This window comes from Bos taurus, chromosome 26 (assembly GCF_002263795.3).
Source record: "Bos taurus isolate L1 Dominette 01449 registration number 42190680 breed Hereford chromosome 26, ARS-UCD2.0, whole genome shotgun sequence".
NCBI classification, from domain to species: domain Eukaryota; kingdom Metazoa; phylum Chordata; class Mammalia; order Artiodactyla; family Bovidae; genus Bos; species Bos taurus.
This window is the reverse complement of record NC_037353.1, coordinates 30,847,071-30,873,713: the sequence shown is the minus strand read 5'-3', so window position 1 is coordinate 30,873,713 and position 26,643 is coordinate 30,847,071. Positions and strand designations below refer to the sequence as shown.

The following is a 26,643-nucleotide window of genomic DNA, read 5'->3' as shown; positions in this document are numbered from 1 at the left end:
TTAAACCATCTGCAGTTAGGTTATATGGAATTATCAGTCAAGAAGGCACCTGTTCTAAAGCTATAGAACAGGAAATGGCAATGATTTTAAACTGCCATTAATTCCGACCACTGAAGCAGTATCAACATGGACACTGAAGGAGATTTGCCTCTCAAGGTGTGGATGTTCATTCGTATTTTTTCCTTCATAGAGAAGGGTGGTACAAAAAGCACTCGGGTATTCTTCATTCACAATTTTTATTTCTTGTGGTTAACTTTTTGTATCTTCAAAGTCAGTTTGTCTTTTAAAAAATTAATACTTATTCATCATACAATCCATCCCCTTCCCCCAAAGGAAACAAATTCAGGGAAGGAGTAGTTTAGGGGGCAGTTGAAATAGGTCCTATAGGTTTGTGACAAAGGCTTCCCAGCCCACCATCTTTACATATACAGCAAAATGGCAGCGCCTCAAGTTCACCTAAATGAAGTCCCAAATTCCAGCCCTAGGCAAGTGATTCAAGTGAATGCCATGGGAATAACAAAACAGAAACTCTGTCACTGGCTTCCATTTACTTTCCATGGTAGTTAGCAGAGTCTTCAAACTGTCTCCCTTGGGAAAGTCAAAAGTAAGCATATAGAGGAATATTTTGACTTGGCCAGGAGTAATTATAAATGAAACCAGAAATAATTTACCTGGGCCACAGAAACAAATTTCTTTTACCATGTTTTGCATTAAGTCCCCAGCACCTGAAGTAGCAAGTTCTAATAAGGGGCTTCTAAAGGCATGCAGTTTTTCACACATCTACTTCAAAGAATTTCTTTCACTCAGACATACCACAATCAAGGATAAAATATTTCTGGAGGCACGGGAAGAGCACAAGAACAAATAAGTATATGATGAGGCCTTGTGTATGACCAAGATGGTTCACTTCATATATAGAAGCAGTGAGAGCTGTTAAAAGTGCTACTTACAAAGGATAGTTTAACATACACACAACTCAACTGCACTGCTAAATATGGTTGTCTTTATTTTCTTTTTCCTTGCCCAGCCCTATCTAAACAAAATAAAACTACAGGACTGAAATTAACCCATTAAAATCAGCAATAAGTTACGAAAATCATAAAGCTTTTTTTTTCCTTTTTTAAGTAATTAAGGGTAGTTAAATTATTTAAAGTATACAAAGTCCAAAGAGTCAGGATAAGGTCTCCAAGGCTTCCCAGGATAAGGGGGAGGGCTGGGGAGAACCTTGGAGCTTGAAAGACAAAGGGAACACATGACATCAAAGTGCAGGCTAGAAATTTCACTTAAAATAACATTTCTGAAAATATTGACAAGAGCAACAATAGCACCTGCACAATGGGGCTGTGAGGAAGGAGAGAGACTGCCTGTAGGAAACGGAAGCAGATCTTTACATTAAAATGAGACAAGTGCCAAACTTAACTATGTTAACTATGATAGTGTGTCTACTATAGATATCAGATGGTTAAGAGATGATAAAAGGTAATGATTCTAAAAGAAAACAAAAACAGCACTGACCTTTTTTCTACTTAGCCCAGACCTCATTCATTTTGTGCACTATAAAGAGTGAGGTGTGAGGTGTTTTATCATTATCAAATGCTGCATCAAAATAGATGATTTTTTTCCCATGTGTTTTACACTATAAAAGACGTCTATGTTTTTTATGGACAAGCTTTAAAAAGATGTCATTTTGGTTTTCAACACATACAAACAGTTATCAAAATCTGAAATAAAAATGCTGCCGTGGCTCAGACCTTGGCCTGCTAATCTGCGTGTACAACTCTTCTGGCCCACGCAGACATGGAGGCACGTGGAGCTTTTTCCTTCTGGCCCCTCAATCCAAAATCAGGCCCTGCGTGGTAGACGCTGTCACGCACAGGGACTTCCCCAAGGGCCTAAGGGCGGCTGACTGTAGAGCTGGCGATTGGCTGCCCTAGTGCTAACAATGCAGGATAAGGTTAGCTTGCTTAGCATGGAATCCAACAGAAAGCTGAGCTGCATGATGATCCCTTTCAAAAGGCTTCATGGGAGTCTCTCCTTTTGCAGAGCATGAAATGAGCTTTTTTTTTTTTTCCTTTTTATAAAGAATTGATCATCCACAGGCTTCATGATAAGCTGTCCTAGGCTGTTTTAATAGCTTTTTAGCTATCCAAGATTAATGCCTGATTATCTTGTCTTTACTATAGGTTTGATTCTTGTTTGTTGTTAGGACCAAAGAGCTCAGGAAGGGTTCATAATCCCATCCTTAAATGTGTCTACTCAATCAATATGATAGGAGCAAACTAGAAAAGAAAAAGAGGATGTAATCTCCAGTGTCCTCTTTCAAATCAACTAAATCAAATTGAAAAAATTTCACACACATTTTCTGCTGCCATTAGAAACTGATTTTCAAATACGAATATTTGTTCTGCAGGGGAGGCTCTGCCCCACTTTTTGCTAAGTATTTGCTTAAATAGAGGTCTCTTGACTCTTGTTCAAGTATAGTTTTGCTTAGCTTTAAAGAGGAGACTGCATCATGAACCCAATTTAAGAGATTGTTTGGATTGAATTGGCCCAGTGAATACTTTGCCCTGCACTGTCATGTCATGCTGGGTTCTAGGAAGTGAACGAAAGTTTGACACTGGCACTGGAGTAACCCTCGTCACTCCCAATACTCTGCAGGCTGCTGTGGTCATCAATGTCACTGATGCTGGTGGTACTGATATTGTCCACTTCTCCATGGGAGAACTCTGTGCTTTCAACATCCACTTCAATCTCCTCTGCCAAAGGGAAAAAAGGAGGAACATTAGTACATGTGCACTTGCAAGAACTAACAGGGCATGAGGAAAAGTAATTACTTTTTGTAGTATAAAGGAATTATTATACAAACTGTTATCAGCGATCTCTTAAGAACAGAAGGAACCGAAGATGAGAAACGGATATATTTGCAAAGAAATGTATACAGTGGTGGTCTCAATTTATGCAGCAAGTTTACTAAAGCTTTTGACGCCAGTCTGTCTAGACCTCCCACCAAAAGCACTTGACCTATTTGGGAATTAAGTGTTTAATATTAAAAGATCCCAATCCTGAGTGGTTTAACATCTGTTTTGCCTTAAACTAGAAACTAATTCTCAGTGATGTTTAAGCAGAACTCCCTTCATGGGGGTTGGTGGGGAGGGGGAGAATAAACAATATAGATGAACTAGAATATGTTTCCATCCAGGCCTTTGGTGGCATAGTTCTGTAGACTTCCAGGATTCATCATAAAGATCTCTTGACTATTCAGTAACCATAATAAGCCCATGATTAAAAAGTGCAAAGAGAACACAGATTTGTCTTCAAATTAATTTTCTTTCATCAAATAAAGCTTGAAATGAGGGTGTGAGGCTTAAGAGTCTCTGGATTATAGTCAGATCTATAGTAAAGATTATAGTAAAAGCATTTTACTTTAAATACTGGTGCTGATTAACTTTACTTCAAAAACAAAACATGGTAAAATCTAAATACATATGTGACCCAGCTATTTATATATACATACTGTATTTTAATTGTTAAATACTACATGTGCAATCAGCAATAATACATAAAAAGCAATATTTTTTTTTTTAACGGAGCTGAAAGACTGTTTTCTCCCTTCAATTCTCTTAAATTCAAAAGCCTGATGTTTCACATTGGCCCTGATTTTAACGGTTCATACTGATCACAGTTGCTTTAGAAAAGTGGATTCTAGCTGAGCACAAGAAGACAGAGCAAGTTATTTTGAAGAATATAATTTTCAAGATGGCTTACTGCTTCAAAAAGTTTTCGCAGTCTTTTTAAAATGCACTCAGTTATTGAAACAAACTGTACAAATAATACTATGAATGCATAACTATTTTCTTCATATCCATTAATCCTTCACAGGCTATTTAGTGTTTCCTAGATCACAGAACACTCATCCGACCTCTAGTTGGGAAACACAATCAAAACACCCTATCCAGAGCATGCTGAATTTAAAAGTCCCTAACGCTGAGAAAGAGGGCTGCCAGGTAAGAACAGGAATAGTATGATGAAGACATACTACCTCTCTGAAATTTGGAGGTGGGGTGAGTACAAGGAGGAGACAATAGCAGCAAGGGCAGCTAAAGCCTGAAGACTGAACAAGATCACACAGCTTAGTAGCCAGCAAAAGAAAGAGGAGGACCAAGGTCTGCCTCCTTACACAGGGTTATTTCTGCTATGCCTCTCACTCGTAAATGCATTATGACCTTGAGGCTCTTGCTGCTGCTTCTGGTGAACTACTATTCTTCAAGTGCCACACAACAAAAGTAAGCTTTTACATAACGACAACAAACCCACGAACTCCTATTTGAAAGGTTCCCACAGAATATGGGAAATTCGGATATTAAAAAGAATTAACAAGAATGACTACAGTGGATTGGGACATATTCAGTACATGAAAAAATAGGACTTTACAAGATAATCAAAGAGCTAAACAAAAAAGTTAACTCTGGAGGTTGCTAAGGTGCCAATTCATTACTCGGAAAATTGATACAGCAAAAACAAGCATTTATCCCATCTTTCCAGTAAAGACTTTATTTGAAGGTAACCAGAAAATTGATGAAAAAATGTTCTTTAAAGAAGAAAAAGTTAATAAACCCAACAATGATAGAAAATCACTATTTTGGAACACCTAATAAAATAATGATCAGGGCAACAATCATCAATAACAAACTATTAAGCAAAAGGTGGATACATTTGAATTAATGTATCAAGACCACCTGATCTGCCTCTTCAGAAATTTGTATGCAGGTCAGGAAGCAACAGTTAGAACTGGACATGGAACAACAGACTAGTTCCAAATAGGAAAAGGAGTTCGTCAAGGCTGTATATTGTCACCCTGTTTATTTAACTTATATGCAGAGTACATCATAAGAAATGCTGGACTGGAAGAAACACAAACTGGAATCAAGATTGCTGGGAGAAATATCAATAACCTCAGATGCAGATGACACCACTCTTATGGCAGAAAGTGAAGAGGAACTCAAAAGCCTCTTGATGAAAGTGAAAGTGGAGAGTGAAAAAGTTGGCTTAAAGCTCAACATTCAGAAAATGAAGATCACGGCATCCGATCCCACCACTTCATGGGAAATAGATGGGGAAACAGTGGAAACAGTGTCAGACTTTATTTTTCTGGGCTCCAAAATCACTGCAGATGGTGACTGCAGCCATGAAATTAAAAGATGCTTACTCCTTGGAAGGAAAGTTATGACCAACCTAGATAGCATATTCAAAAGCAGAGACATTACTTTGCCAACAGAGGTTCGTCTAGTCAGGGCTATGGTTTTTCCTGTGGTCATGTATGGATGTGAGAGTTGGACTGTGAAGAAGGCTGAGTGCCAAAGAATTGATGCTTTTGAACTGTGGTGTTGGAGAAGACTCTTGAGAGAGTCCCTTGGACTGCAAGGAGATCCAACCAGTCCATTCTAAAGGAGATCAGCCCTGGGATTTCTTTGGAAGGAATGATGCTGAAGCTGAAACTCCAATACTTTGGCCACCTCATGCGAAGAGTTGACTCATTGGAGAAGACTCTGATGCTGGGAGGGATTGGGGGCAGGAGGAGAAGGGGATGACAGAGAATGAGATGGCTGGATGGCATCACTGACTCGATGGACGTGAGTCTGACTGAACTCCGGGAGTTGGTGATGGACAGGGAGGCCTGGCGTGCTGCGATTCATGGGGTCACAAAGAGTCGGACACAACTGAGCGACTGATCTGATCTGATCAAGATGACATCATCTGAACCCAGTGACCAATGTTATCACTAGCATGGGACAATTAAAAATAATACTGATGCATAGGAAGTACACAGTACCACCTATGAAGTATCCGTGCCTCCAAAAAAAAAAAAAAAACCTGAATATAATTAAACCCCTAGACCTATCAACCAGTTTACAAGAAACATGAAGGCAGAACATGTTAAATGACACCATGACATTCATTCAGCCACATCTAGAATGTGGGAAACGGTAAGAAAAATTATACAGTTTCCCAGGTTCTACAACAAATAAATGGCATTGAAAAAAAAGTGGGAAAGGGAAAACTACACAAGTATAGTTGACCCTTGAACAGCATGGGGGGTTAAGGATGCCAACCCTCCACACAGACAAAAATCTGAGTCTACTGTTAAGTCAGCCCTCCCTATCTGCACATTCAACCAACCATGGATCATGTAGTACTGTAGCACATATTTAATGAAAAATATCTACATATAAATGTACCTGTGCAGTTCACACTTGTGCTGTTCAAGGGCCAACTGTACCTTAAAAGGTACAAACAAATGTAATGTAGACTTTGGATTCTTACTCAAACACACCAATCATGCCTTTTTTGAGAAAAATTGATGAAACTGGGTGTTAGATGACATTAAATAGGATTATCTGATTTTATTGGGTTGGCCATAAAGTTTCTTGGGTTTTTAAGTAAAAATACAAGACAGATTTTTCACTTTCACCAAGCAGTTTACTGAACAACAAATTCAGTTTTGTTCCACTATCTTCTGCCATTTTTCAGGCAACTTCATAATTCCATCTGCCTAAAACTTGGTCTTTTTCAGTAAAGAACTGTTCCAGGTGCCTTTTACAGTCTTCCAAAGAACTAAGATTTTTTCCATTAAGAAAATTTTGTAAAGGCGGAAATAAATGGATCAGAAGGTGGACTGTCTTGTGGATACAGCAGATGAATCAAAACTTCCCAGTCAAGCTGTAACAGTTTTTCCTGGTCATCAAAGAAACAAGCAGTCTTGTGGTACCCTGATGGAAGATAATGCATTTTCTGTTGACTAATTACGCTTTTCACTGAGTGCTGCTCTCACTTGGTCTAACTGGGAGCAGTACTTATTGTAATTAATCATTTGGTTTTCCAGAAGGAGCTCATAATAGAGGACTCCTTCCAGTTCCACCATATACACAAGATAACCTTTGGATGATGTGGTTGGTGGTGGTTCATTTTGCTTGCTCCACGATGTCTTCCATTCCACATTATTGTACAGTATCCACTTTTCATTGTCCGTCACAATTTGATTTAAAAACAGAGTGCTTTTGTTATGTTTCAGCAGAGAATCGCATGCAGAAATATAGTCAAGAAGGTTTTTTTTCACTTAAATGGAACCCAAACAAAGTAATTAACATAATTAAGTTGATGCAAATGATTTTCAGTGCTTGGATATTCTGAGTATGTTGACTGTCTCCTATGTGGCATAACGTTTATTGTTCTCAATTAATGTCTCAATCTGATTGTTTACAACTTCAACCTGACTGTGAAGCATCATCCAGCAAGAAATCTCCAGCATGAAACTTCACAAACTACTTTTGACATATTTGAGTAGTCACGGCAACTTCATAAACTGCACAAATCTTTGTGTTTCAGTTGCATTTTTACCTTTCTTGAAATAATATAATATTCTGAAAATGTTTTCTTCCATCTTCAATATTAAAATGGCTACATGAAAATTCACTGAAGTTTTTTTAAAATATGCACACTGATATGAGAGCTATCACAATACAATCTAATAAAATTGTTGTGAATTGGAAGGACTGATGCTGAAGCTGAAACTCCAATACTTTGGCCACCTCATGCGAAGAGTTGACTCATTGGAAAAGACCCTGATGCTGGGAGGGTTTAGGGGCAGGAGAAGAAGGGGACGACAGAAGATGAGATGGCTGGGAGGGTTTAGGGGCAGGAGGAGAAGGGGATGACAGAAGATGAGATGGCTGGATGGCATCACTGACTCAATGGACATGAGTTTGGGTAAGCTCTGGGAGATGGTGATGGACAGGGAGGCCTGGTGTGCTGCAATTCATGGGGTTGCAAAGAGTCGGACAGGACTGAGCAACTGAACTGAACTGAAGCAATGAACTTTTGGCCAACTCAATTTTATGGGATGTAACAGTATTGTGTATTTTTTAAAGTCCTATTTATTAAAGATAACATACTGAAGTATTTAGGAACAAAATGAAATGTTACCTGAGATTTGATTTTAAAAACTTCAGAAGAAATGGTCAGGGCATATGGGTGGTAGAGAACAGGTGAAAAAAGAATGACAAAATGTTGACAACTGTACAAGCTGGATAATGGATACCTGAGAGTTCATGACCCTATTTACTTTAGTATATGTTTTAAATCTTCCATAATAGGACTTCCCTGGTAGTCCAGTGGTTAAGAATCCACCTGCCAATGCAGGGGACATGGGTTCAATCCCTGGTTCAGAAAGATTCCACATACCTCAGGGCAGCTAAGCCCATATGCCACAGCTACTGAGCCTGGGCTCTAGAGCCCAACAAGAGAAGTTACTGCAATGAGAAGCTTGTACACTGCAATGAAGAGTAGCCTAGAGGAACCTCTAGACTACAACTAGAGGAAAGTCCTTGCACAGCAACCAAAATAATAATAAAATTTTTTCAAATTTGCATCATAAAAAGAAATTTTACAAAATTTTCTCTTTTTTTGTTTCAGAATGCTCAAAATCTTGTGAGCTCTAGTTTCCCAAATATGAAGTGACCAGAGTTCACCTCTGGGATCTTTTATTGTGGTGTGAGGCCTGATGTGGTGGGAGCTATAGATGAACAGATCAGTAAAATTCAAACAATTACAATTTCTTTTCTGGTTGTTTTTTTCTTTAATTATGTCAAAGACAAATGTTCTGGGACAGATGTTACGAGAAATGGAGGGTGTGGTAGTTTAAAATACAGATATAAAAACATCACCAGTAATAAAACATATCAACGTCATGTATCTGATATAATGAACTAAGAAGGGCACAACATCACTTCTGTGGTATTTTCTTCCCTCAAATGTGTAACACCTCAGTCTAACAGAAAACATCAGATAAACCCAAATTGAGGAACACTGTATAAAATAACTGACCAATATTCTTCAAATGTGTCATGGTCACGAAAGAAAGACTGAAGAAATATTTCTAAGGCAATGGAGATCTTACACTGGATCCTGGATCAGACACAGAACATTATTAGGAAAAGTAGTGAAGTCTGAATAAGGTTAATAGATTAATAGTATTTTATGAATGTTAATTTCTTGGTTTTGATAGCTGTATTATGGTTACATAAGATTAACGTTAGAGGAACCTGGGTGAAGGGTATATGAGAACTCAACAATTTTCTACAGAAAACTTACAACTTTAAAATTTTTTCAAAGTAGAATATTTGATATATATATATGTGTGTGTATATATATATATAGTCAAGAAAAAATGTTCTACAGTTCACACAGGCATTGCTAGACAATGTTGTGACTGCATAAACTCTAGAATGCTACATACAGTGTTGGTGCAGAAGAAGGAAGCAAACACAATGCCACCCATCCTACCCTCTCTAAATTCAGAGACAGGGACACTTTGTTTCATTAGGGAAGAAGCTCACTGCCTACCTCGCTCTGAATCAGAACGATCTGAAGAAATAGTTGATCCAATGCTGTCCATTCGTATTCGTTCCATCTCTTGAGGACCCTGCAGCTGTTCCAGTCGCCGCTTTAAAAATCTCTGTTCTCGTTCCAAATTCTCTAGCTGGTGCTGGCTCTTCCTTTCAGCTTCTTCAAGTTTCTGAAATGATACAGTGATATTTGTGTGTTGTACAGTACAAACAGTAAAATGGATTCCTCCCTAACATCTCAGATTTCTTCTTTGACAGAGAAAACATGAATGACTATACAAGTATACGTGTGTGTATAAAAACATACATAAATATGTATTTTTAAACATCAAAAATAGTTCTTTCTTCACTTTGTGTATATAATGAATGCTACATTACTAGAACAATATGGAATTTTCAAAGTCTGTCAAGTTATTGCCATAAAAGAGAAACCTGCTCTGCAGTATAGTTTGATGGAAAAACACTGAGGGACACAGCCAAGTGAAGTCATCTCCACCAGAGGGCACAACTGCCTTCCTTCGGGTATCAGCAGAGTAACTGTTATTTTCCTAGTATTCCCAGCTCTTCAAATGGCCATGCTGTCAAAACAATTTAGTGTAGTCAGGTTATGTTGCTCCTATCAGATTAGCGTTAAATTTTCAGGAAATTTCTCTTGAGGTCAGTCATTAAAGGAGAGCATTGTGAGCTAGCTGATATATGCGGACAGAAATCACTACTAAAAAGAGACCAGGACTGAGAGAGTCATGTGAAAATATGATAAAAAAAAAAAATTCCTACCTTGATGTGTGCTTTGGCTTTGTTGAGCAAACCAAGTGTTGTGTGCCTGGTGCAATCTGGTCCTAGTGGAATCAGAACTTTTAAGCGTTCTAAACACAGGCGAAGATGAGCTCGTCTAAGAAAGACAAAGGTAAGTGAAATCAGCAGTCTGGATATTCCACTAAAAACATCTTAAAGCCTATTTTAAGACACATAAGAACTTGCACATTATTCAGTTTCAAAAGAGTATCTGTATGCAAGTGCAGGTGTGCCTACTGGCTTTCAGTTTTCCGCCACTTTTGTTGTACGCCGCAGACGTTGGTCACTTCAGATTATTATCCCCAGTGCCAATCTCTGTCACAGGTGATTTAATTTTATCCAGTCCCATAAACTTTCTCAACTGTATTAATGTAGAAGTAGAAAAACACTGGGCGCCTGTATTTGATTTTGCATGTATAAAACCAAGGCTAGGTTAGAGGTTTTCAGCTTCACTACCCGAAAAGGCTCATAAATTTCCATTTCCTCCCTTCCACCTTTCATTCACACACACACACACACACACACACACAGACACACACTCCTCTCCACAACTGTAGCCATCCTACAGTGTTTATATTATTATGCATTAGTTTAAACCATATAAAATTTCTGATACTCAGCCCTTTCTCACTTATAAAAATGACAACTTCATATGATCCAACACAACAAAAACAGCAAAATTCTGTGGCCAGTGAGGACAGGGTGAGACAAAATATATGGCTCTAAGGTCAATTCCAGGCACTGAATCAACAACCTATAAAATAGTCCCCTGCTTCCTAATATCTAAGTGTATCAGTTATTAGCTTTTCCTTTTTATTTCTCTGTCTCCCTCTCCCCTCTCGTACTACCCAACTCCAATATTCTACACCTGGAAAAAAGCCAGGTGACAGAATTCTTCACCAAAAGTCACTGTGTTCTTTAACATACTCATCATCCTGTGGGCAGGTTAGGGAAATGTTTCCTGTATATGCTAGCAGACAGCCTCATGAATTTACATTCCATGGATCCTGTGTGTTCTGCTTTGCTGTGCTTAAGTTGCTCAGTCCTGTCTGACTCTTTGTGAGTCCCTGGACCATAGCCCGCCAGGCTCCTCTGTCCGTGGGGATTCTCCGGGCAAGAATACTGGAGTGGGTTGACATGCTTTCCTCCAGGGGATCTTCCCAACCCAGGATCGAATGCAGGTCTCTTCCATTGCAGGCAGATTCTTTACTAGCTGAGCTACCAGAGAAGCCCATGTACCCAATAGGAACTATGATTACCATGATGAGAGTTCTGGATACATAATTTCACCCTGAAACAACATTAGTTTACATATCTGGTTCTGCGGTTCATAATGTATAACTTAATCCAGAAGTTAGTATATCTGAAAAGAAAGCCCACAAATGTGTTCACAGATTAGCCCTATTCCTTAAAGAACTACAATTGAATATTTAGCAACCGTGTCAACTGCCACAGGAACAAAACACATCCTCCATTTTCTCCTCAAAGACGGTCAGATGGTTTACTAGCTCACCCGTCAAACTATGGTTTCTCTGTCTTAATACATAAGAAATAATGTCAAGAGACATTCTCAAATGCTAGCAAGTTCAGGGAGGGATAGCAGAAGGCAGCCAATTATGTCACTGACAGGCAAGGATGTTAAGGGTAGTGAAGTGAGGTTTGGCTGATGAATTGTCAAGATTCTTCTAGTACCTTCTAGCCAGCATAGTTAAGAGGTCTGTTAGCATTTCCATTCCAAATCTCTCTATTGAGTTCAATAACTCAAATCTAATAATTGGCTCCAGGCTGAAACCTGACATACCTGACGTGGATAAAGAAAAATAATTTTGTTTAATTTTCCTTAAAAGTTTATCAATGGATTCCTGGTTAATGAGATTTAACAATTTTAAAGTCACTCTGGATCTTCACGACCCAGATAATCACAATGGTGTGATCACTGACCTAGAACCAGACATCCTGGAATGTGAAGTCAAGTGGGCCTTAGAAAGCATCATTACGAACAAACTAGTGGAGGTGATGGAATTCCAGGTGAGCTATTTCAAATCCTAAAAGATGATGCTGTGAAAGTGCTGCACTCAATATGCCAGCAAATGTGGAAAACTCAGCAGTGGCCACAGGACTGGAAAAGGTCAGTTTTCATTCCAATCCCAAAGAAAGGCAATGCCAAAGAATGCTCAAACTACAGCACAATTGCACTCATCTCACATGCTAGTAAAGTAATGCTCAAAATTCTCCAAGCCAGTTCAAAGAAAAGGCAGAGGAACCAGAGATCAAATTGCCAACATCTGCTGGATCATGGAAAAAGTAAGAGAGTTCCAGAAAAACATCTATTTCTGCTTTATTGACTATGCCAAAGCCTTTGACTGTGTGGATCACAATAAACTGTGGAAAATTCTGAAAGAGATGGGAATACCAGACCACCTGACCTGCCTCTTGAGAAACCTGTATGCAGGTTAGGAAGCAACAGTTCAAACTGGCTGTGGAACAACAGACTGGTTCCACATAGGAAAAGGAGTACGTCAAGGCTGTATATTTTCACCCTACTTACTTATATGCAGAGTACATCATGAGAAACACTGGACTGGAAGAAACACAAGCTGGAATCAAGACTGCCGGGAGAAATATCAATAACCTCAGATATGCAGATGACACCACCCTTATGGCAGAAAGTGAAGAGGAACTCAAAAGCCTCTTGATGAAAGTGGAGAGTGAAAAAGTTGGCTTAAAGCTCAACATTCAGAAAATGAAGATCATGGCATCCGGTCCCATCACTTCATGGGAAATAGATGGGGAAACAGTGGAAACAGTGTCAGACTTTATTTTTCTGGGCTCCAAAATCACTGCAGATGGTGACTGCAGCCATGAAATTAAAAGACGCTTACTCCTTGGAAGGAAAGTTATGTCCAACCTAGATAGCATATTCAAAAGCAGAGACATTACTTTGCCAATAAAAGGTCCGTCTAGTCAAGGCTATGGTTTTTCCTGTGGTCATGTATGGATGTGAGAGTTGGACTGTGAAGAAGGCTGAGCGCCAAAGAATTGATGCTTTTGAACTGTGGTGTTGGGGAAGACTCTTGAGAGTCCCTTGGACTGCAAGGAGATCCAACCAGTCCATTCTGAAGGATATCAGCCCTAGGATTTCTTTGGAAGGAATGATGCTAAAGCTGAAACTCCAGTACTTTAGCCACCTCATGCAAAGACTTGACTCATTGGAAAAGACTCTGATGCTGGGAGGGATTGGGGGCAGGAGGAGAAGGGGACGACAGAGGATGAGATGGCTGGATGGCATCACTGACTCGATGGACGTGAGTCTGAGTGAACTCTGGGAGTTGGTGATGGACAGGGAGGGCTGGCGTGCTGCGATTCATGGGGTCGCAAAGAGTCGGACATGACTGAGCGACTGAACTGAACTGAAAGTCACTCTCCTCCCCTGATGTGCAAACAAAAATCACAGAATTTTAATCTTGAATTGTAAAATTTCTTAGGTGAGGACTCTCACAGACTAAAACTAAACAAAATAAGGTCCACAGTAAAAAAGGCCTTTAAACTCTTCATTAGGATTATTATAGCATATGCCTAATAACTGAACTCGTATGATATGACTGGAGGATGGAGAGAGACTGGTAGTTCTCTTGCAATAATTAGAGGCTCCCAAGAGGGCTTTGAATTCAATCATCTAAAAAAAAATGCAGAGTTAACAAGTATTTTGCCAAAGGAATAACTTGTCATATTTAACCCCAGATATTCAGTACATATATAGAACTTTTAGTTTAAGAAGTTTCAGATGACTCCTTACTACAGTTGCATATCAAGAAAAAATGGCAGAGGGCGGTGCAGAAAAAAATGGGTGGGTCAATTTCCTGTTTTGTAAAATATAAGTTAAAGTCATACTAAAATCTAAGCACAATGTACAGCAACATGGATAAAAGTAGAGATTATCATAATGAAGTCAGAAAGACAAATACCACATGATATCACTTACATGTGGAATCTAAAATACGTCACAAATTAATGTATGTACATATAAAACAGACTCACAGACACAGAGATCAGACTTGTGGTTCCCAAGGTGGGTGGGTGGTGGGGGCGGGAGAGGGAGGGACTGGGAGTCTGGGGTTGGTAGATGCAAATATTACATTTAGAATGGATAAACAACAAAGTCCCAGGTATAGTACAGGGAACTATTTCCAATCTCCTGGGATAAGCCATAATGGAAAAGAATATTTTAAAGAATATATATATATATATGTATGTATAACAGTCACTTTGCTGTACAGCAGAGATTGGCACATCAGTGTAAATCAACTAGATAAAGATAAAAAAGTTGAATAAAATGAACTATGCTTTAATGTGAAAAAATAAAATCTAGGCAGAAATCAACTAACAATATGAAAATGTTGGTTTTTTCCTTTTAAAAAATCATTCAGTTGTATATTTATTACATGACTTTTGTGTACTCAGCAATGTTCTCGATGCTTGAGTGGGAGAAGTGAAAAAAGAAAGGTAAATTTTAACAGTTTATAATCCAGACTACAGAATGAAACATATTTTGTTTCAGTTGGTTCACAATGAAATGAGTCATACAGGTATCAAGGGTGACAGAATCTAAATGAAAGAAGAGATTATAATTGACGAAGACAGCCTAATGAAAGAGGTTGAAACTTAAAGGATACTGAATTTGTTTATGAAAAAAGCATGGTGATTAAAACAGTAAAGAATTTAAAATTCAAATATTGGGACCAAGTTTAAACCTAAAATTAAAAATACTTTAGATTTCTTCATTCATAACAAAACAACTGAGTTGGAATCCTATAAGGAAACATCAACCAAGGTCAGCAGTCTGGTGATCTACAACAGCACTGTCAAATCAGGAACTGCCCTGGCCAAACGAGTCAAGATGCAAGCGATGTCTACATGAACCAGGAAAGCAGACTACCCCTCCAAAGTACTGTTAGTCACTACTGAACATTTCTTAAGTCAGTTTTTTAGACCATTCTTTAAAACCCAAGTGTAGTTAATTTACAATGTTGCAATAATTTCAGGTGTACAGCAAAGTCATTTGGTTTTGTGTGTGTGTGTATACATATATACACACATTTTTTTTTTCAGATTCTTTTCCATTATACTGCTACTGCTGCTGCTAAGTCACTTCAGTCGTGTCCGACTCTGTGCGACCCCATAGACGTCAGCCCACCAGGCCCCGCCGTCCCTGGGATTCTTCAGGCAAGAACACTGGAGTGGGTTGCCATTTCCTTCTCCAATGCATGAAAGTGAAAAGTGAAAGTGAAGTCGCTAAGCGACTTTTCCATTATAGGCTACTACCAAATACTGAATATAATTTCCTGTGCTACATACAGTAGGTCCTTGTTTGTTTTATATATAGAAGTGTGTATATGTTAATTCCAAACTCCTAATTTAGCTCCCCACCATTTTATTTTCTATGTCTGTGAGTCTATTTCCGTTTCATAAATAAACTCACTTATATTACTTTTTTAGGTTCCACAAATAAGTGATATCATATGATGTCTTTCTCTATATCTGACTGACTTCACTTAATCTGATAATCTCTAGGTTCATCCATGTGGCTGCAAATGGCATTTCATTCTTTTTTGTGGCTGAGTAACATTCCATTATATGTGTGTGTGTCTATACACACCACATCTCCTTTATCATTCATCTCTTGGTGAACATTTAGGTTGCTTCCGTGTCTTGGCTATTATAAATAGTGCTGCAATAAACATTAGGGTGTACATGTCTTTTTGAATTAGAGTTTTCTCTGGATATATGCTCCAGGAGTGGAACTGCAGGATTGTATGGTAACTCTGTTTTCAGTTTTTTAAGGACCCTCTATACTGTTCTCCAGGCTTCCCAGGTGGTGCTAGTGGTAAAGAACCTGCCTGCCAATGCAGGAGATTTAAGAGACGTGGGTTTGATCACTAGGTCAGGAAGATCCCCTGGAGGGGGGCATGACAACCCTCTGTCTGGAGAATCCCATGGACAGAGGAGACTGGTGGGCTACAGTCCACAGAGTCACAAAGAGTCAAATATGACTGAAGCAACTTAGCACGCATGCATGCTGTTCTCCACAGTCCCTGGACCAATTTACATTCCCACCAACAGGGTAGAAGGGTTCCACTACTGAACATTTCTTCAGTCAAGTAGTTTTAAATGTGTTCCAAGATACAGTTTATTCCAAGAAACCATACTCTGAGATATGCCTCACAAAGGCCAGTGTTGCCATAGTCCATATTTTGTAAGTAGGGTCCTCATGAGGGATGAGTGGTGAATGACGTCCTCTGCTTTTCTAAGGGGACAGGTATATGTGGGGGAGCCAAATGTTATTTCCTCCAGTTTTTGTATTAATACTTGTAAGTGAATCAGGCATTAGGAGAATAGTAACAAAGGGTTAATGGAAGTTGAAAGGATAGCAGCTGACCAAGGCGGAGCCACACTTTTCAAAGTGGCCATTCAAATATTATACAGTTTTTCCATGTGCTTATATGCCCCTTTAAGTAAATGCAATGGATTCCCTGTGATTGGAAAGTTAAATCAGAAAATCCATTATCTTCCATATGTAAGTTTTTTCTGTCCAGCAAATTACGGAATGAATTGTATGACAAAATTCCTCTTCCCTTACAATGGTGCTGTGCTGCTCTCCACCCTTTCCCCCAGTCTCCCTGCTGGTAACCAGATTGCAAGCTTAACCACCAATGACCTAGAAAGGCCTATCTTTTGATGCCATCTGGTCCTTTCTTTTCTTGCCTTCATTCTCATATGACTGGTGGCTCTGGAGTCTCCTGGACGGAGTTGCCAAATCATCAACTGTAAGATGCTGGCAGAAGAAAAGAGGACAAGAGACAGAGAAGAACAAAAGCTTGGTTTGATTTGAAAATCCTTCTGAGAAGGAATTTGAGAGTATCACAACATGATGTTTTTCAAGTTGTCAAGGAGTGGAGGAACCGACATAAAGAAGAATTCATGAAAGGCATGGTCCTGCACCGATAGTCAAAGTATAAGAAGGTTGGGGAAACTTAAGGCTGTTGTTCTGAATATTCTGATGAACACTAGACTAACAACCAATAGGAAGAACATAACACTGTAAATTTACATAGTTAAACTTGGAAAAAAATTTAGCACCCTGGTTAGCATTTACTTAACTTTTCACAACACACTGATAGCTCAATAAAAACTATACAACTAAAATCTTTCCTAATTTAGCATGTGTGACTGTAAAGCAAAATTAGGATTGTAGCAGGAGATGCCCTGTGAGAACACTGGAGTCTCCTTGCAGAGAGGGAGGCAGCAAGACAATGAAAAGATAGCACAGTAATTTTATTTTCAAAGACATTTTGAGGTCTGTTTTAAAATGAGATATAAAAGTGGGTTTTTCCCAGGGGAAGAGGCGATTCCCAGTGACTAACCCTGTTAGAGAGAAGGTCCTATCAAAATTACCCACACCTTCCAAAAGGGCAAGCCCCTTGTGGGAAAAGGAACAATTAGAGTCTGTTTGGCTTTTATTTTGGTAGACTGGGATCATTTTTCCCTAAAGGAACCAGTGCTGCTTTTGATTTCCAACCTTGTAAACTTTAACGCCAAACTGAAATATCACAGAACATGAGGGGAAACGATTTTGCTATAAAATGACCCCTGCTAGTAGCTATGATATTTTAAAACACAGGTATATCAACCAGAAGAGGTACGCACGGTGTTGAGGGAAGAGAGAGGAAAGAATTCCCTTTCAGAAAAAAACTGCAAGTATCATATGATGATGTTTTTCAAGTTGTCTCTTGAAACTCTTATCCCTCTGCCTAACAACAATAAGAAATTTAACACCTGCCCAGCCTCACAAACCATCCGTTGGTCGATGCCCTTGCAGGCACGGTCCTTCACTGGAACTTGCTTGTCTTTCATTCCTCCACTACGGGATACCAAGACTTTGCCAAGTAACTAAATAAAAATGGAAAACAAGTCAAGTGATAGGGACAGTACTTGTATTTTCCTCTCTGTGGAACGTTATGCAACGGGCTGAGTCCTCCCTTGAGCCACATTCTTCAAAGCTGCAGTGGCTCGTGGCCAGGTTTCCCAACTACATAACACTTTTGTATATGACAGCAGCTAGCTGCTTATCCTACACACTTTATATTCCAGCATTCTCTAAAATGTAACGTTGAGAATTTTCTGAAAATCTTCAGTTACCAAAAAAATAAAAACAAAAACCTGCTTGCTTCCTTTTCTTATTAAAAAATGACATTAAAGATATTATAGATCCAGAACCCAAGCACAATCATGCTGCTCATGAATTTTATTTACAAAAACTGATATCATATGCTGCTGTTCAGCTTATCCTATTTGTGAAATAAGCTTTAGACACGCTATTCCCATAAAATGGCACATGTTAATTATATGTTTCATTTACAGTTTGTATATTATCTACTTCATAAAAAAATAAACAGACTATTAACTCCCAGTGAGTAACATGGTAAGTGGCATTTCCCTAGCATCAGAATTGACTGTGGTGTCATGGGGTTTAATGACAACAAAATTAAAACTTAGGAGAATAGTTAGGACCCTCTTCTCACTCTTCAAAAAAAAAAAAGCTGCTTTCATTAATATTCCCCTTAGTTCATTTGGTATCTTATAAAATAACCAGACAGGAATATCAACAAGTGCTATAATGAAGTTGTAAATTATATATAAACTATATAATATTATAATAATATAAATTATTCTACAGTTACATTATCCACCTCACCACTAAAGGGCTCATCTATACACAAGATAAGGAATAAAATCAGTAAGGTTGAGATACACATTACTCATTCTTCAAAAATTTTTTTTTAAATCACCTTCTCCCAATAAAATCAAAGTAGTTCTACTCTGGGTTAGGGAGCCAGACAGTATTTAAGGCCAGAAAGTTAAACACAGTAAGCCTTCCAGAAGTCATAGTTTTCCTCAAAGATTTGGGAAAAGAACACTATTTTATATACAAACAAACAGATAATGTAAAGTGTATTTTTAAAATTAAAAACTTCAAACAAATCTCTCATTATTTCACACTACAACCTAGGACCTCCAGGAATCTATGTTAAACTGTTAAACCAAATTACCACAGATCACTATAAGAGCTTGGGACCTCAGAACACCAATTCTGGATTACTGTTGGGATTATGTTTTTCAAAGGTTTAGAGAGAGAGAAAAAGTTGGGGGGGTGGCAAGTGAATGGGGAGAAATGTGAGTACTCAGTAAGCTAATGACAAATAGTGGCGTCTTCTTTCTTAAGCTACACAGATTCCATGTAGGCTGACATTGCATTTACTCTTCACAACTCAGAGATGTGAAGACAATGAACTGCCAGTCAGTCAATAACAATGACCATCAGCAAACAACAAGCTACACCCTATTATGCCACTGAATTACATGCTGTAAAAATTTTTAAAGGTGACAGTAGTAATCTTTATCTGTGTGAAGATGCTATAATCTGACCTGCCTACTACCCTTCCAGCCGCACTGGTCATTATCCATTACCTTTTGCAAAACTCTTCCACAAACCAAAGGTTCCTATTTTCTGATTTCTCTACCTGGAATACCCTTTCCTCCACTGTCCACTGGGCATCTAACGCATTCATCAATCCACAAACTACTGTTTCTTCCATGAGGGCTTCTTTGCCATATCACCTTTCTCAGATAATAAACACTTGATTTTTACACTAATCACATTATATTCTAATTATCTTCCAGATTAGAAGGAATCCATACTTTTTAGTCATTTCAGTTCTTCGAATAACCAAACAGAAAAATGGCCCATGGTGGGGAGAAGAGATGTAACAATTTCCAATGGATATTTCTGGGCCTCTCTAACTCACCAAAGTTGATGTAGTAATACTGCTGCTGCTGCTAAGTCGCTTCAGTCACGTCCGACTCTGTGCGACCCCATAGACGGCAGCCCACCAGGCTCCCCCGTCCCTGGGATTCTCCAGGCAAGAACACTGGAGTGGGTTGCCATTTCCTTCTCCAGTGCATGAAAGTGAAAAGTGAAAGAATTCGCTCAGTCGTGTCCGACTCTTAGCGAACCCATGGACTGCAGCCCACCAGGCCCCTCCGTCCATGGGATTTTCCAGGCAAGAGTACTGGAGTGGGCTGCCATTGCCTTCTCCGATATAGTAATACAGGGGCCTCCGAACAGTAGAGACGGCAGGCCAACATTCACAAGTGACCTGCTTACCGATGTCAGAACTCTATACTTTGGTGTGCAGCTGAAGTCACCACCAAAGACAACTACATGTAGAGTAACTGACAATTCTCCAGCCAACTCTTGTTTAGGGCTGACATCTCTCTTAATAGTGAAGCAGAGGTCTGGGAATTGCAGCCATTACAACAGAGTAACTTATTAAAGCACTGACAGTGATGGGGGACTAGGACAACAATGTCAAACCCACAGATAACTTTTTAAAATCCAATTTTTTTGGTCACCAATATTGACCTTCTGACCTTACTGACAGGCCTCCTAGCATGCAGATAATCTGACTGATTTATGTTTGGCCTCTGTTCCAGCTGTTGTTCAAGAAATGGTGGTAATGACAACTGTGACGACAGGAAGGCAATTATTTAGGAGAAAAAAGAAAAAAAAAAAAAGGTAAGAAAACCCAGTATGAGAGGGAAAAGTCTAAAAAGAAATACTCCACACTGCAAAGGGGGAAAAAATTAAATGAATGTTTTTTAATCTCATTTGATAACAGGAGAAACTCATGTTTGCATAGTTTTACAAGATCCCAGGATTGCTGATCACTTGAAGCCTATAGCATAGAACATATAAATTTTTTTACTGACCTGCATTCATCTCTAAGGGAGACAACTATTGACAGCATTTGAAAAAAATTAATTAAAATCTGGTTCCAGAGGCATATGTTCTCTACTGAAGCTCCCACAAGGAACCCAACTTCCAAAGTGATTTAACAGATTTTATTCACTTGATGTCCATTCTACGCTCAACTTAGCTTCCATGCATACATCTCATTCCCTCTCTTACCTATTTATAAGGATTTGGTTTTTTCTTTTAAAAAAAAACAACAAAAAACGATCACTCATTTACCATATTTCTTTGGTCACACAAGAACTTTCTGTATTCCAAGTTTCAAAGTCTGGGAAATAGGGCTACATCACTGGTGAAAACAGTGGCAATTTGTTCTAAATACAAAATAGCTTATTTTCCTTTGGCAACTCTCCAGGGTTTTGGGTGGAGGGAAAGGATACTTCTCTCTGGAGAGATCAGGCTCTGAACCTGGCCTAATGTCAAAACTTGGCTGTGGGTGGGAAAGACATTTTTTTTAAATTATTTATCTTTCACATCAGTTTGGAAACTGATTAAAGATTTTGCATTATTAATGGGTTTTCTACTCTCCAGTCTTTTGTTGATGTTCATCCCTATTCTGGCAGCCCCCATTGGCTGATTTAATGGTACCAAGGGGCTGAGAAGTGTTGCTGTCCAAAAGAAAAAGCATTCTCTCACAGGGACTGGGAAGGCAATCTGCAATCACAACAGTAGCTACTTGTTAATTTTCTATTTGAAACACAGTGATGTCAATAGCATTGTACCCTGCCAGCCACCATGGGGTAAAGTACATTTTGAAACCAAAACAAACTTCCTACGTGCTGGTAAGTCAGATTTGAGACACGGAGATAACGTTCCTTTAAGACACTGCCCTAGATTCATATACAAAAACGCACACAACAAGCATTAGTCTACTATTCTACAAAAGCTGAAGTCTAACTCTCACAGCTGCATTCATACCCATTGCCCAGTACAATTTATCAAATCATAGTCCGGGATGGAAGAGGGAAATGAAGAAATATTGTTACTGATCTCTAATAAAGTGGCGATCCTATTTAGCACAAACAGCACACTCCCAGAATGCTTTGTTATGTAAATGTTCACTTGGAAGCAGAAAATGAAAACAGCCTAACACCTTTAAAAATAGCCCCACTATTAAGATGTGATTAGTGTAACAGTTCACTTTAAGGAGGTGTATTCACTTAGGAGGAAAGACATCTTCTCTTAAATGGAACAGAAACACTCTGGTCTAAGAATTAACGCATCCCTGGAAGATGAGTATTCACAATTTGTACTGAATGTAAGTAACCTGAAATAGCTGAATGATTAAAACTGGTGACCATGCTTGCCACCGGCAGACGGCACAATGGTTTGATATTGCTGGACATCCGCCAGTTTAGTCCAGCTAGGGATTATTTTTAAAGACCCATTTTAGCAAAATTTCCCCAAAATCAAAATGCAGGGGTTTCTGATTTTGTTTTTGTTTTGGGGAGGTAAAATTTGGGGCAGGAAAAGGGTAACAAAGAGCAGTTGTTGGTCAGTGTATAATTTTTTAAATATTAATCCTAAAGTATTTATAGGACATTTGGAATCTCTAGAAGAATAAAGATACACAGAATTTCAAACATGCCACAGTCTTGACAATGACAGAGAATTAATGTTTTTATTTCAAAGTTACTTAACTCTTCTGATCTTTCTCTTTCATTATACTATATCACATTTTTTTTTTCCTGACCACAAAGGGCCCAACTGAAGAGTAGTTTTTGAGAGCTGCTTTTGGAGGCAGCTTCACATTACACCTGGCACCAATCTTGGGCATGCTCTCTTCTGATAAAACAGGAATTTTTTTTATTGCTGTATTAGGGCACTCACAAATGAGCATGAAAAGGAAAGGTATTCAAAGAATTAACAACAATTACAGTAGCCTCTTAAAAGACAAAGTTTTAGCAGTGAAAGACTGGGTTCAAATTAAGACTGGGTTGTAACAGTACACTTTGTGACTTGTTTCTATTTGTCTAAATCTTAGTTTGACTCTCCTCTGGATAAGCCCAGAAAAAAAATTAAATGAGAGAAGAATCAGAGAGCTAATATTTATTTCGTATGATTCCAGCCACAACACCATTATAGTTTTCTGTTCAAGAAGAACTACTGCAAGAAGCACCACCACACCTTGATTCTGGAGAGCAGAGCTGAAAAATCCATACTGTTCAGTGGATTTGAGAAGGAGAAGGCAGGCTCAGCGAACATGTTCCATTTTGTTCACACTGCCAGTCAAAATCCTGACTGCTCATCAGGGGAGGCTGTGTGGCTCTCTCGCCTAAGAATACTTCAACAACAACACAAAAACTGTTGATCCAACCAGAGAAGGTGGTAGAGTCTGGAGGTTAAGTTTGGTTATAATTCCTTTCAGGTTTTAGAAATATTACAAGGTAAAAGTCTTGAAACATCTTTCAGGATCACCAACATCTCTAATCTCAGGAAACAAAAGATACATGAAGGATCCTTTGAAATAAAGGAAAATAAGACCCCAAATTCTATTCAGCATTCTTCTAAACATACCAATATTTCCTGAATATTGCAAGCCAAGAAATACATGTTTCTTCCTTCATCTGACCCAATACACGCACCAGTAAATGCCAACTGCTTTCAAGGGAGTTCTAAGAGCCCAGAATCACCAAATTGTTCTTTAGGAAAACCCTCCTCCATTTCAAAAATAGCAGTCTTGCAAAGTCGTTCAGCTCTATCTAAATTGTGTTATGTTTACAAATGTTTTAACTGCAAAGATGGAATTTCCAATTGAAAAAGAACCTTACTTAGAAAAGCCTGAATTTTTTTTACAGCTATGCCAAATACAAGCTGTTCTGTAAAGAAATAATTGTGAATCAGCTTGGAATAAAGTGAATCAAGACAGAAAAACCATACAGAATTACAGCCCTAGAGAAAAATTCAATAATTGGTCACACCAATGATTCAAATGCCAAAAAGTAAGCTTTTATCAGTGACGCCAACAGGCTTGGCAAAACTTAAATTTGACGGTTGTCCTCCATGACAATACCTATATATTACAGAGACATATCCCTAACATCTTCCTACTAAAGTCCAATAGCAATGTTCTTTCAAAGAACTGATCTAAATTGGTTTGATTTTATTTTCATTTTTTATTAGGGTAATAAATAGCATTCACTGGATAAAGCGGGACTGTCCTTGTTTTTCTTAATCTGAAAATTCGTCCTTTAAGGTTTCAAAACTTCAAAGGAGTATACTTTCTAATTCTATTCCATTGTGATTTTGGTGAAAAAAACCTTAGCTGTACTTCTTAATTTCTCCCTTGTTCTAATTTAGGTATTGCATTTCCAGATTAAAAAGATAATTTCTCTCATCTAATTTTAGATTATTTGAAGGCTCAGCATTGTTCTTACTTCGGGATAAAAGTACTAGAAAATAAAGGAGTCTATAAAAACAGATTTTTTGGTAGTGGCATAAAATCCTATATCAACTTTCCAATCAGTTTTCAGGCATACTTAAAAGCGACAGGGTTGTTGACATTTGTAAAAGTCAATGATCTACAGTTGATGTACTAGAGCAGGCATAAAGTTTACAAAGGCACAGGATTTCTCAGATATATCTTGTTCAGGGTTGCCTGTTAAAGGATAAATTGAGAAGCATTCACATGAAATATAAGTTACAAGGGTAAATACAGGATTGCAAAAGTTACTTGGCTCTTCATCATAAAGGGCTTACTAGAATAAAATGAGTACTTCAACAGTACTCCAGAACAAAATGACATCTAAGAGATTCTAGAGAGCTAAGAAAACAGGACTTTGGTGTTATCCTTATTTCCCCGAAGCTATAGCAGATGTGTCTTCTCCAGTTGAAGGTCTTCGCTGTTTTCACAGACAGTTGGGCCTTCACCTACATTGCACTACACAAGAGGGAGAGCCCAAGTAGACATCCCTTCATAGGTAAAACACAGCATTAATAATGACACTGTATTTTAGCTGTCATTAGAGACATACCAGGAAAGCAACTATAGATTAAGAGAATAAGAAGGCCTTATCATATTCTCTAAATGTGGTCCCAGGCTCATACCTGTGGAGAAGGAAATAGCAACCCACTCCAGTATTCTTGCCTGGAGAATCCCAGGGACAGGGGAGCCTGCTGGGCTGCCGTCTATGGGGTTGCACAGAGTTGGACATGACTGAAGCGACTTAGCATGCACGCATGCATTGGAGAAGGAAATGGCAACCCACTCCAGTATTCTTGCCTGGAGAATCCCAGGGAGAGCGGAGCCTGGGAGGCTGCCATCTATGGGGTCGCACAGAGTTGGACACGACTGAAGCAACTTAGCAGCAGCCGCCGCAGGGTCATACCTATCTCATCCATGCTAAATAGCTAAAAAAGTCTACTTTCACCCCAGAATAAGTGACAAATCATAACTTTAGTGACTAAAAAACAAGCAAGTTTCAGATGCAGCATTTCTCTTGAAAACCCTTTCAAACGTAATGACAATGTTTTAAAACCAATTCTGGCAAACTCCTACAGAGAATCATGCAAGTCACAAAAGTAATCACTCCTAAGATGTTCATACCAACTTCAGCCCATGATAACCCCCTGCTTTGAGTTTACCTCAACTCCCGTCTGGGACACACATAGCTTAGCACTTAATTACATATTATTTGTAGGGGCTTTATAAAATCTTTTGTCTTCTACCTAATTGGACTAAAAATCCTCAAAAGCAGAGCCTGGAATTTCTCCTTCTTTTATCCTGTCCCCAGTACCAAGCACACAGTCAAAGACTAATAAATGCTTGTCAGTTGATTTGTAATTATCTTTATTATCTTTAAGAGTCCACCGTCAGTGCCAGGAATTAAGCCACTTCAAATGAACGCCCAGGCTTCTCTGGTGGCTTACTTGGTAAAAGAGTCCACCTGCCATGCAGGAGACCCAGGTTCATTCCCCGGGGTTGGGAAGATCCCCCGGAGAAGGGAATGTCTACCCACTCCAGTATTCTAGCCTAGAGAATCCCATTGACAGAGGAGCCTGGCAGGCTACAGTCCATGGGGTTGCAAAGAGTTGGACACAACCGAGCAACTAACACGTTCACACTTTCACAAATGATCTCCCATTTCCACATACATATTTTTAATTAGAAAACATGACCTTGGGGTTAATGGTATGTAAGACTGTTAAAGAGACATTATCATAGATGTCTGACTATTACCAATAACTTCTGTCATCCTGGATTGACATTCAAAGGAAGAGCAAAACAAATTCTAAATTTTCAAGATCATGGAAGTCTGAAACAAATCCTAAACCTAAATTTTCAACATACTTCTGAGTTAAAAGTGCAAAGGGTAGAGGAGGGGAGAGAGAGAAGACAAAAATTGTTTATCCCTAACCACTGTTTGTTGGACCTGTACTGGCATCCACCCAACTCTTCAAAGTACTCAAAGCTCTACCAAAAATGTTGAGAAACCTCCAATTAACTTTCACTTTCTCAGCACAGGTAGGCCATTTTGCAAATCGAAGCTGCCAAGTTTAAACATATATCTGAGCTTCAGCTTGCTAACTCTAAGTCAAGAAATCCTAGATAGAAGTAAAATATGGTTCTTTATATTA

At 38.7% G+C, this 26,643-nt stretch overlaps 1 protein-coding gene across 3 annotated transcripts in view; it reads right to left on the bottom strand.

Annotated features, from left to right (window-relative positions):
* Window positions 1-222: 222 nt before the first annotated feature.
* Window positions 223-26,643, bottom strand: part of MXI1 (MAX interactor 1, dimerization protein) — a 92,469-nt gene continuing 66,048 nt past the window's right edge. For 2 of the 3 annotated variants that reach the window (XM_010820043.4, XM_005225751.5), the window contains 3 exons: window positions 10,179-10,293; window positions 9,400-9,571; window positions 982-2,756 (listed from right to left, as the gene is read on the bottom strand). In XM_010820043.4, coding sequence (XP_010818345.1) covers window positions 2,593-2,756; window positions 9,400-9,571; window positions 10,179-10,293 — 451 coding nt within the window. In that variant the 3' untranslated portion in view covers window positions 982-2,592. 3 annotated transcript variants of the gene reach the window in all.